General features: G+C 39.4%; 1 protein-coding gene across 4 annotated transcripts in view; it reads left to right on the top strand.

The window, feature by feature from the left end:
• MYO5A (myosin VA) overlaps positions 1–12,446 on the top strand; it is a 219,196-nt gene that overhangs the window by 173,522 nt on the left and 33,228 nt on the right. For 2 of the 4 annotated variants that reach the window (XM_005559591.5, XM_005559588.5), the window contains exons 28-30: positions 1,099–1,326; positions 6,410–6,510; positions 9,765–9,845. In XM_005559591.5, coding sequence (XP_005559648.3) covers positions 1,099–1,326; positions 6,410–6,510; positions 9,765–9,845 — 410 coding nt within the window. The remainder of the gene's footprint in view (positions 1–1,098; positions 1,327–6,409; positions 6,511–9,764; positions 9,846–12,446) is intronic. The other 2 variants (XM_005559593.5, XM_045395478.3) reach the window with 1 other exon arrangement.

The raw sequence follows: 12,446 nt of genomic DNA, 5'->3' as shown, positions 1-12,446 counted from the left end.
ACAGTCTCGATCTCCTGACCTTGTGATCCGCCCGCTTCGACCTCCTAAAGTGCTGGGATTACAGGCATGAGCCACCGTGCCCAGCCTAAATAGTTTTAATATAACACATTGAAAGGACTGATATGGTGCTACAAACCTAAGCTTTTGTCTCTGGGAAGAAACTAAAATATGCAGTGTTTATACACAAGTGTTTCAGTATCATCAGGCCATGTGTCCTGTGCTAAATGAGGCACCATGGTGCTTTTAAGTGCGTGTCTACATCTATGTTTCCCAACCAGCATCTTGTGACACTTGTGTTCTAGTGTCAGTGTCACTCTGTTCTGGGTTCCTATTGCCATTGTTTGAACTGAACATGGAGTGGGCGGCACTAACTGGTGGCAGGGGCTGGCTGGTAGGACATGAAATATTGGGGGGATGAGGATGTGCATATCCTTCTGGGTGGCTGGAGGAGGGCCTTCAGCCTTGCCTCCTGCCTCCCAAGGCTCCACCCACAATGTCGCAAGCATGTCACACAGAAAAGAAGTTTGAAAAATGCGTTATTTATTGTCATTTAGACACTAAAGGGAGTTTTACTAGTTTGAACGATATGGTAAATTTTTTAAATTAGAAGTTAAAGCCTAACATTTCAATAGTCTTTCCATTCTACTTTATAAAGGAAATAAGAGGAGACTACTAAAGATTTCAGGGATCCACCCATCTGATTCATTCATTGGAAATATCCTGGCCAGCTGGACCCTCAGATTTCCCGTATATTTGTCTACAAACAAAAGCTGGGCTCCATAGCACTGGCTAAACTCGCCCCTTGGGACTCAGCAATCTCTCCATGCCAGCGAACACACCCTGGGCAGGCCAGAATACATTTGTCTCTGGAATTTGGGTTGATGAAGCAAACTTCCATTGACCTTGCTCAATTCTACTTGATGTCAGACTTCCTTAATTTGCAGAGCAGAGCTCCTGGCAGAACCTAGGAAGCCATTCACTAGGATAATTCTGATGAACTTTTTCAGCAGAATTCTTCTACCAGCTTGGGAGAAGTTTGAGCATCCAATATAAAGTTGAGGATGACAGCAATGAACTTTTCTTTGTCTTTTCATACAGCGTCAAGAACTAGAATCGGAAAACAAAAAACTGAAGAATGAGCTAAATGAGTTGCGCAAGGCCCTCAGTGAGAAAAGTGCACCAGAGGTGACCGCCCCAGGTGCACCTGCCTACCGTGTCCTCATGGAGCAGCTGACCTCTGTGAGTGAGGAGCTTGATGTCCGCAAGGAAGAAGTCCTCATCTTAAGGTCTCAACTGGTGAGCCAGAAAGAGGCCATCCATCCCAAGGTAAGCACAAGCACACAACTAAACTGGGTGTTTGGGGACTGGACTCAATGTCTTCTTATCATTTCCCTCCAGTTTATAGTGCAGCAAACACTTAAGAGCATTTTTAATCTAATTGAGGATTCATCATTTAAAAAAAAAAATCCCAGTGTTGTTTAAAACTATTGTAAGCATAAATTGGAATGAGCAAAAAGCAAGGAGAATCCCAAATGATCATCAAAGTTTCATCTCTCTTGAGTTTTAAAATTAATCTTTTTGTAGTAATCTGGCCACAATAAATTTTGATCTAAAATAAAATTTCATTAAATACAAAACTCTCTAAATTTTCTTACTGCGGGAAGGCATTAAATACAACTTTAAAATCATTTGTTGAAAATAGCTGGTTTAGTTGGAGAAATAATAGATGAACCGGTTAGAAGTGAGATCAGTGAGTGAAGTTACATGGAGATGATTTCTGCTCACTTCAGGCAGTTCTCTTTAGTAGGGGGTGCTGTCCCAGTGGGAGGAGCTGTTTCAGGATTCAACAGAAAGGACTCCCACCCTGAGGACATAGATGGCCCTTTGAAGTCCTTCCCTGCCTTCATTTGAGACCCAGTGCTGCCATATGCTGATGAGAGATGGGCCTTTCGGTCATTTGCCATCAGAGGGAATCTGAGTGATCATCTTGAAAACCTGGCCTGCCTCCCTGCCCTTGTGCATGCAGCAGAGCATCACAGGACTCAAGGCAATCAAGAGTCCCAGCTGTGTGGTGTGTCATATAAAAAATATCCATGGCCGGGCGCGGTGGCTCAAGCCTGTAATCCCAGCACTTTGGGAGGCCCAGACGGGCAGATCACGAGGTCAGGAGATCGAGACCATCCTGGCTAACACGGTGAAACCCCGTCTCTACTAAAAAATACAAAAAACTAGCCGGGCGAGGTGGTGGGCGCCTGTAGTCCCAGCTACTTGGGAGGCTGAGGCAGGAGAATGGTCTAAACCCGGGAGGCGGAACTTGCAGTGAGCTGAGATCTGGCCGCTGCACTCTAGCCAGAGCGACAGAGCGAGACTCCGTCTCAAAAAAAAAAAAAAAAAAAAAAAAAATCCATGATATATAATGAGCTGGATGCCTGAAAATCTGAGAGTACTCCTCTTAGAAATGGTATTTCTGCGTACAGTTTAGATACTGTGCCTGGCACGTATGTTTGGACTTGAAGGCAGCTCACACCTGAGATCAACACTGGTCCAAAAAATATCAAATTCTAAAAACAAGATGTTTGACTAATGTGGGGAAATAAAATTCCAGTAGTAGTGGATTATATAGAGAAATGGGCTTTCTTACTTTAAAACAAATCACAGGCCAGATGTGGTGGCTCACACCTGTAATCCCAGCACTTTGGGATGCTGAAGTGGGTGGATCACGAGGTCAGGAGATCGAGACTGTCCTGGCTAACATGGTGAAACCCCATCTCTACTAAAAATACAAAAAATGAGCCGGGCATGGAGGTGGGCACCTGTAGTCCCAGCTACTCAGGAGGTTGAAGCAGGAAAATGGTGTGAACCCGGGAGGCAGAGCTTGTAGCGAGCCGAGATCACGCCACTGCACTCCAGCCTGGGCAACACAGCGAGACTCCGTCTCAAAAACTAATAATAATAATAATCACAAACACCTTAAGCCAGAAATGAGAAGAGACCCCATTTTGACTTGGCCATATAGGTCGTACCTCACTCCCGGGCTGTCTCAGTTGGTTCCCTTGGCTACCACTGTGGCTGGGCCTCAGAAAACAAGGCTAGCAGTCTTGGTTGAGCAGAGTCCAAAATCAAGATTCCTTTCTCTAGTTCTGTTGAGACAAATTAGTATTCTTTCTAAAAAAATTTTTTGATTGACAAATAATAGTTGTATATATTTATGGGGTTGCAATGCGGTAATCTCACAAGAAACTTTAGTAAAAATCAAGAGAAAGGAAAAGAGAAATGAAGCAAAGGGCGTAAAAACAATCCAGCTAACAGAGCATGGAGTTCTACTATCACACATTCTCCCTTGTCCAGCTCACGTACCCCGTGTGACAGCTGCTCTCCTGACCCTAATGGGCTGACCCTGTCCAACTGACGTACCGGCTCGCTCAGCTCCCAGCCTAAATATGGCAGCACTCATGTCCCCTCCTAGGAGAAATGCCCATGACACTAATTAAGATCTTCCAGACTCCCCGGGGCTATTTGTCCCTCTCAGTTTCTAGTCTGAGAGACCCATCATGTCACCACTCCATTTCAGGGCAGTGATGAGCAACACCCTGAGAGCTAGGGGATGATCCAGCCCAGGCAGGTCTTGTGTATTGGCTCCACCTCCAGAGTATTCTAGGAATCTTCCCTTGGACAAATGACTTCCTACGGGGCACATAACTTTAACTCCACAGACCTGTGATAAGAATTTCACCCACATACCTTAACAGGAGGGCCATTCTCTCCCATACTCAAAGATATTTTATAACCAGAAAAATCAAAACAATTTTAAAAGAATTTCAAACTTTTCTTCCTGGAAATAGAAGTTGTCAACACATAAATACATATTAGTGTCTGTTTTATGATAGCTCCAGGAATGTTACTGTATTTACAGAGTTAATTTTAGAGAAACAACTCATGGCTGTTTTTAAATTAGCTTTTATCTGTTACGATAGGCACTCTGATGAAATTTATTTATGAAACTAAGGGTTTATTGTTTTCTCTGTTTTTTGTGCTTGCTGACTTGTGATTTTCAGGATGACAAGGTAATTATACATTTTTGTTTTTTTAGTAAATACTTCTATTTAATCCTAAAGTTTACAAATATCCCCCAATAAAAGCAATTGATGCTTTCTGACCAAGTCTATTTTGATATTTTGATATTTATAAGTGAATTTCCAATTTGACTCCTTCTGATTTGGGAAGTCAGTAGGGAAACAGTGGTTGTAGTAGGCTCCAGTCTGGATTATGGAGGGGACTCCATGACTTCTGATTTATAGGCAGCTCTATGACTCATTGCCGTAGTTCTGGTAGGCCATCCAGAGGCTGAGGAGGAAAGCCCTGAACTTGGAGTACATTCCAAAGCACAGGCTCTCTTGAGCTCTCATATCTACCAGTGGCAGGCTTGTTGGCTAAGGGTGAAGAGGAGCCTGAGGAGCTGAGCACACTGTTCTTTGCTACCACTTTTATCTCCCTGAGTGTAGAGTCCACAGCTAGAATGAAAAGTGGCTCGTGACGAGGTTGCAAAGTCAGATATCTCTACCATATCTTGTTTCTCTTTATACTGAGTGACAGATATTGCTATGATTTTCCTATATAGCAAAACCCTTTTAGAACTTCTGGTCACAGGCTTGAGAGAGACAAAGTTTGAGCAGTGAGTCAGGAACTTCCTAAATGCTGTAGACCAAGTCTGAACCCATTCCCCAAGTGCCACTTTTTAGCTAAGGTAGGCTGAATGAGGGAAGAACTTACTACCCAGGAGAGAAGCATACTAAGAAAGCTTTCTTGTCTTGAATTAGCTAATTTGATCAAGTTACCTCATTTGCTAAAAGTTCAAAACCATACCGTGTAAGTCCTGAGACATCAGAGCACACAGATAGCATTATTTGATGTAAACAATCAGGTCTTTGAAAGTTATTACTTATGGGTCTTAAAAATCTGAGTATGGCCCTTTATAAAACAGAAAGATTTTATTCCTTTCAGAGAAAGAGAAAAAAGAAGCTCTCTGTAAAACAGGTACTAAAATATTTATAAAATATAGCTAAAAAAATTATGTGGTATTAATGGGAAAGATTTTTAAAATTCAGTAAAATCTAAACTATATATTAGTATATTTTGTGAAATTATAGTTGGTCTTCTCAGAGGAAGCATTTACAAACTTACAAAAGGATAACATTAAGAGAAAAGTGGTATTTGTTTTTGAAGGGTTTTTAAAATGCACATTGAAATTCAGAAACAAGCATTTGTAAGCCTCTAGTTGGCATTAAAGTTATCTTGGAACTTGTCTTTAAGATCATGGTATTTGAAGTGTATTTTATTAAGTCTGTTTCATTGCAAGGCCTGAGCTTACTTAGATCATGTTTACTAAAGAATCAGACGTATACTATTTAGACAAATATATGGTCCAAAAGCTTTTGAGTTGAATTTTATGTGGAAATGTTTCCATTTAATCAAAGCCATTGGGTTCTGAAGTATATTATTTTTTCAGAGGCTACAGAGCAGGGATTCTTTCTTTGCTTTAAGTTCTGGGATACATGTACTGAATATGCAGGTTTGTTACATAGGTATACGTGTTCCATGGTGGTTTGCACAGCAGTGATTCTTATATCTTACTCTTGTCTGGAAAGATAGAGTAGCTGAATAGAAGATTTTGAACTTACATTGGTTGTCAGACAGATTTGACTAAAAGGAGAAAATTAAAAAGAAAATTAAAATGTTGGCAAAAAAGTTATTTTTATATAAAATCATTAATAATTCTGACCTGCCAGATGTTTATTTCAAAAGCTTAAGTACTATGTTATATTATACTAGAGGAAAAAAGAACTGAAGTTGAGAAAGAAAACCTTAATTTTGCTGAAGCATATAATCTGAATACTACCTTCTTTTTCTGAGTTTTTAATGAAAAAGTGAACTTTATGTCAAACTTTCATTGTTTTGTTGGGGCATCTGCTTCATTGTAACTAGTCAAAAAGTAGTAGAAAGAATGGCTTTGTACATTCCATTAAATTGGTGCCTTGTTATTTTTCTAATGCTGTATATATACTATATTATATACTTTATAAAAATTATATATATATTTTTTCACATAATGTAAAACACATATATGGCCCATCAGTGATTTTATTTACAGGGCTGTGGCACTCTAGAATCTTCCCACCTTTGTAGTAGAGTGCTAGTGTTTCTCAGGAGAAAAACTGAAGGTACCTTTCTCTTAACTACCTGGGCCAAACTCCCCTCTGCAGTTACATGAGGTTGGGGCTGATGCTTTGGTGGGTCACAGGTGTGGTGGAGCACATAACCCCTGCCCCCCAATTATACCAAATAAATGTGTTATATGTCCACAGCTTTTGAGTTGAATCTTAATGCGTAAGTGTGTTATTTCCCCCCTCAGAATACAATGACAGATTCCACAATACTTTTGGAAGATGTACAAAAAATGAAAGATAAAGGTGAAATAGCACAAGCATACATTGGTTTGAAAGAAACAAACAGGTAAGTTGGTCCTTCTTTTATTCATTTTGGTTTAACTGTATTGATCTTTAGCCTTCAAGCCAGCCTCTTGGACAGTAAAAGTGTGTATACATTCCTTTATATTAGACATTAATTGGCCTTCAAAGGGAATCCAAAGTTTCCAATGTATTTCTAGTTAAGATCTTCATTTATAATATAAGGTAATAGTATTGACAAAAGGTGTCAGGGAAAATATGCTTTAAATCAAAGGAAGATTTTAAAAATATTTAATGTCTTAGCTTTAAGGGGCTGCCTTGTGAAGAAAACCACCTGCTCAGGTTGTACTGTCTTAGGTAGTCACTATCATTTGTTATTCAGGATGGTTATTTGTGAAGGTTTGTAGGGGCAACTGCAGTTTTCAATAGTTGAAACTTAGAGTGAAGAGGAGTGATGAGGTATCTGGAATCACTTGGTGTTGGCCATGTAACTCTAAAAGGGCACCATGACTTCTAGGATAGGAGAATGAAGGCTCATATCTGGAATTCCCCTTGGCCTTACTACCACCCTCCTTTCCAGCAAAGCCTTAGTCTATTGGTCTAGGTCTCTTGATGGATAGTTTCAGGATTGGTAAGCATAAATACTTTATAAACTGAAGAATATTGCCATACAAAAAGTAAGGTGCAGTCAGCCCTAAATATCCATTGGATCCATATCTGTGGAGTCAACCAATGGAGAATGGAAAACATTTTTTAAATTACATTTAAAAGTACTGAACATATACAGACTTTTTTCTTGTTTCTTTTCTTTCTTTTTTTTTTTTCTTTTGAAATGGAGTTTCCCTCTTTCGCCTAGGCTGGAAGTGAAGTGGCACAATCTCAGCTCATCGCAACCTCCGCCCCCACCAGGTTCAAGCGATTTTCCTGCCTCAGCCTCCCAAGTAGCTAGGATTATAGGTGCCCACCACCATACCTGTGTAATTTTTGTTTTTTTTTTTTTTAGTAGAGATGGGGTTTTGCCACATTGGCCAGGCTGGTCCCGAACTCCAGACCTCAGGTGATCCACCTGCTTCACCCAAAGTGCTAGGATTACAGGCATGAGCCACTGTGCCCGGCCCTATCATTATTTCTTAAAACAAAACTATTTACAGAGTATTATAAGTAATCTAGAGATTACATATTATAAATTTTCAGGTATTATAAGTAATCTAGAGATGATTTAAAGTATGTGGAGGATGTACGTGGTTATATGCAAATAGTATGCCATTTTATGTAAGGGACTTGAACATCTGTAGATCTTGCTATCCAAGGGAGGACCTGGAACCCAATGGATATTGAAGGATGACTATACTTCTTATCTTCTTTTATGGACAAGGGTGGAGAATGCTTATAAAAGTATTTGGTTAAACTTAAATTTTAATTTATCAGTGTAAATTATAAACATATGTTATATCTAAGAATGTGTTAATATAGAAAGAGCTGTATTGTCTCACACTGTTCTTCCATCCACTTAGCTATTCAATCACCAGTGTGCCTACTTCATGCCAGGCCCTGTGCCACGTACTGGGAATACAGTAATAAGCAAGATAAATGCGGTTCCTACTCTCACCGAGGTTATAGGCTGCTGGGGAGACAGCTGAGAGGGTTTGGACTTTATTCCAAAGATAATGGAATCCTCTGAAAGGTGTTAAGTAGGAGAATGGTGTGATGAGATTTGATTTTTGGAAAGCTAGCCCTGGCTGTTATGTTAGAGAATAGATTGCAGTAGAACAAAATTGAAAGTATAAAGACCAGAGAGTATGCCTGTAACCCAATGATTATGGTGACTTGGGCTTGGCGGGTGCCAGTTAGGATTGACATAAATGGAACGTTTTGAAAGATACATAAGAAGATGAGGTCAGAAAAATGTTTGGCTTATTGGATGTGTGGGCGAGGGATAGAGAAGCCTGAAGGCGACTCCGTGGTTTCTGCTATCTTGGTTAGATGTGGTGATACCATTTTGTGATGGTGGGACTGGAGTGCGGGGAAATACACAGTGAAGGTGATCAGTAGATTTATACATACTGGATTTAAGGAGCCGGGAAAACATCCAGAGAAAGAAATATATTAGGCAGTTGAATATGTAAATCTGTAGCCAGGAGAATATGTAAATCTGTAGCTCAGTGTGTACTGAGATATAAATTTTGAAGTCATCAGAATATAATAATACAATGGAAACCATGTAAATAGATGAATTCTTTAGAGAGAGATGAACTTTCTAGATGTAAAGTAGAAGACAATGCCTAGAATTTGGGTTATGTAAACATAACAACAATATAGCAGGAGTAAGAACCTGGACTCCAGAGTCAGTGCTGGGATCCACTACTTACCATCTGTGTAACCTCTATGGGTATCTTACTTCTAAGCCTCTGTGTCTTCCTTTGCAATGTGGCAAATGATTTATGTTGGGTTACTAGGGAAACTAAATGAAATAGTACATGTGAAAGAATGTAGAACAGCATCTGACACTGAGCAAACACTCAAAAAATATTATGTTTATATTCTAAGTAGAAAATAAGTGATTACTAACATTATCATAATTACTAATTACACATATTTTTAATAATTACACATATTTTTTTACATTACACATATTTTTAATTACACATATTTTTAATTTAAGATGTGATACATCTCTAATATAGCAGTTTTTCCAGGTCTACAATTAATTTTTGACACAAAAAAGCTTTTAAAAATCATGTCATAAAAGCTGAGAACCTTGGACATGTTCTGATTTATGTTACTGCTATAAGAATTTTTTAAACTGATATTTTTAATGTGGGAAATTATGTTTTATTAAGTTAAAAACGTTCCTACCTAGAAGATTTAAAAATTCATTTTGAAAAATATTATGAAGTTTGCCACACAAAGACAGTAGCTGAAATTTTCGTTCTATATGTGTCATAACCTCTAATATAATATGTGATATATTAGATCACTTTGCTAGCCGAATAAAACATCAAAAACAGAACCTCTTTCTCACCTTCCAGTAGTTTCTTATTTTACAGGAAAAGTAACTCTACATCCTTGATTATTTTGCTTTAATTTCTACCCATTTACATGTGATGCTACGTGTTACCATTTTTAAAAATTAACCAAAAATAATTTTTGTGGTAATGTCTTAAAGTTGTCATAATGAATAAAAACAGTCTTATTCACTTATAAAATGTTGAAATACTGTGTGCTGCTGTTGACCATCGTCACCTCATCACCATCCTCTGTCCTTTTGTGTTTTGCATTGTTGTTCCTTTTGCATGGAAGATCATCTGCTCTGGATTACTGTGAGTTGAATGAGGATGGAGAGCTGTGGCTGGTTTATGAAGGGTTAAAACAAGCCAACAGGTTATATTTGTCTCCTCAAAATGGAATGTTATTAATGTGTTGTTTTTCTTACTAACAGTGGCCTCCTGACTTTCACCTCTGTATTTCTTGTGCATTGATTGTCTTCTTGAGTAAATTAGTGTTAGTAATTGTGTTATTTGTCCAAAGCTTTTCAGTAAAACTGAGAACATTCAGCCAAACACCTTTTTTTTTTTTTTTCTTCAAACGGAGTCTCACTCTGTTGCCTGGGCTGGAGTGCAGTGGTACCATCCCAGCTTACTGCAACCTCTGCCTCCTGGGTTCAACTAATTCTCCTGCCTCAGCCTCCCGAGTAGCTGGGACCACAGGCATGCACCAACATGCCTAACTAATTTTTTGTATTTTTAATAAAGATGGGGTTTCACCATGTTGGCCAGGCTGGTCTCGAACTCCTGACCTCAGGTGATCCGCCCACCTCAGCCTCTCAAAGTACTGGGATTACAGGCATCAGCCACCACACCCGGTCCAAACACCTTTAAAAACCTTCATTGGCCAGGCATGGTGGCTCACGCCTATAATCCCAGCACTTTGGGGGGCTGAAGCGGGTGGATCACGAGGTCAGGAGATCGAGACCATCTGGCTAACACGGTAAAACCCCGTCTCTACTAAAAAAATATATAAAAAATTAGCTGGATGTGGTGGCAGGTGCCTGTAGTCCCAGCTACTCCGGAGGCTGAGGCAGGAGAATGGCGTGAACCCAGGAGGCAGAGCTTGCATTGAGCTGAGATCTCGCCACTGCACTCCAGCCTGGGCGACAGAGCAAGACTCCGTCTCAGAAAAAAAAAAAACCTTCACTACAAGATACTATTAAAGCTAAAATGGATTCATGGTGAATATAAGACACTCCCCTTCAGACACTAAAATTTGTGAATCTCTCTATTCCGAGAGTTAAAAGAAAAACAAAATTTTTCAGTTAGGGCACAAACTATTGGGGAAGAGATTAAGATTTATTACTTAGACAGTGGCTTCTCATATCCTATAGATAAATCTACAGGATATATGTGCCTATGGCAATATGGCTACATTTTTTTTTTTCTTTTCTTTTCCTTTTTTTGACACAGGGTCTTGTTCTGTCACCCAGGCTTGAGTGCAGTAGCATGATCACGGCTTAATTCAGCCTTGACCTCCTGGGCTCAAACGATCCTCCTGCCTCAGCCTCCTGAGTAACTGAGACCACAGGCATGTGCCACCACACTCAGCTAATTTTTTGATTTTTTGTAGAGACAGGGTCTCACTTTGTTGCCCAGGCTGGTATCAAACTCCTGGGCTCAAACAATCCTGCCTTGGCCTCCCAAAGTGTTGGGATTACAGGAGTGAGGTACTGCACCCAGCCTACATTCTTATGTATTATTATCATGCTGTCTAAAAGCAAGATGAAATGCATGATTTGGCACTCTGTGTGGTTATTATGAAATTCAAATTTGTGAAACAGCAAATCAGGAGAGTTTTCTGCATTGCTATAGCTCAGAATAATTACCCAAATTCAACACGTTAAATATGTTCAGAGGAGAGAAAATAAAATTGAAACAGCAGCACCTTTCTAACACAGACATTCATCTACTCTAGTGATATTTGTCTTTGAACTCTCATTAAAATTCCATTTTAGTGATTAAATTTTTAAAATACTCAAATGTTTGTTCAAGGGGCTTCTGCTTATCTGCTTTGTTTGTTCTCATCATTAACTCTTGTCATTAACTTTGGCGTGTTATTGCTGCAGATCTTTTTAAAATTTTTTAATCACTAAAATATTTTTAGTCCACTGTTAACAGTTTGCTTGCAATAGCATCAGTTTTACTCAGCAGTTGGCAACCAAGGGACTGGAATAAAAGAATGTCTTTTCTTTCTTCATATTAGTTAGTTCTTAACCATAACTTTGCATTTGGAAAAGAGTGACTGTAGAAGCAGGGGTGCGTGGCAAAGGGAGGATGCTCTGACTCTGGTGTTCTCACTGCCAATGCCTGGTCTGCTCTGTGGGCACAGCTGGCTGTATGTTTGCTTGAAGAAGCAATAACCAGTTTGTTGGTCCTATTAATATTTGTGTTCTAAAACCACATCTTGTTAGGATTCTGTTTCTGATATGTACGTTTATGGGGAGAGAGAAGATGACAGATCTAAAATATGTGTAGGAAATTTCAGAACTATTTGTATGAATTTGGGTAAATCTGTATAGATAAGGCTGGAGTGGTGTTTCAGCCTTTCTGTCTTTCAGAATAGGAGTAGAATATAAAAATGGGAAACTGGTCCCACCCTCTGCCTGGAATTAGTAACTCTGTAGTTCTGAAGGCACATTTAGTTAGATTGGAAGTTTGTAATGTTGCCCTTTATAGTGCAGAGTTGTTTTGTGGCAAAGGTGTACTGTCTTTGCTAATTTATAAATGCAAATGGAAGGCAAATTAAAGCTGTTTTTTTCAACTGATTTTTTTTTTCACATCCTCATTTCCTATGACCCCCCCCCCTTTTTTTTTTTTGAGATGAAGTTTTGCTCTTGTTGCCCAGGCTGGAGTGCAATGGTACGATCTCAGCTTGCTGCAACCTCTGCCTCCTGGATTCAACCAATTCTCCTGCCTCAGCCTCCTGAGTAGC

This window comes from Macaca fascicularis, chromosome 7 (assembly GCF_037993035.2).
Source record: "Macaca fascicularis isolate 582-1 chromosome 7, T2T-MFA8v1.1".
NCBI classification, from domain to species: domain Eukaryota; kingdom Metazoa; phylum Chordata; class Mammalia; order Primates; family Cercopithecidae; genus Macaca; species Macaca fascicularis.
The sequence above is the reverse complement of the archived record's forward strand: the minus strand, read 5'-3'. Positions and strand labels throughout refer to the sequence as shown.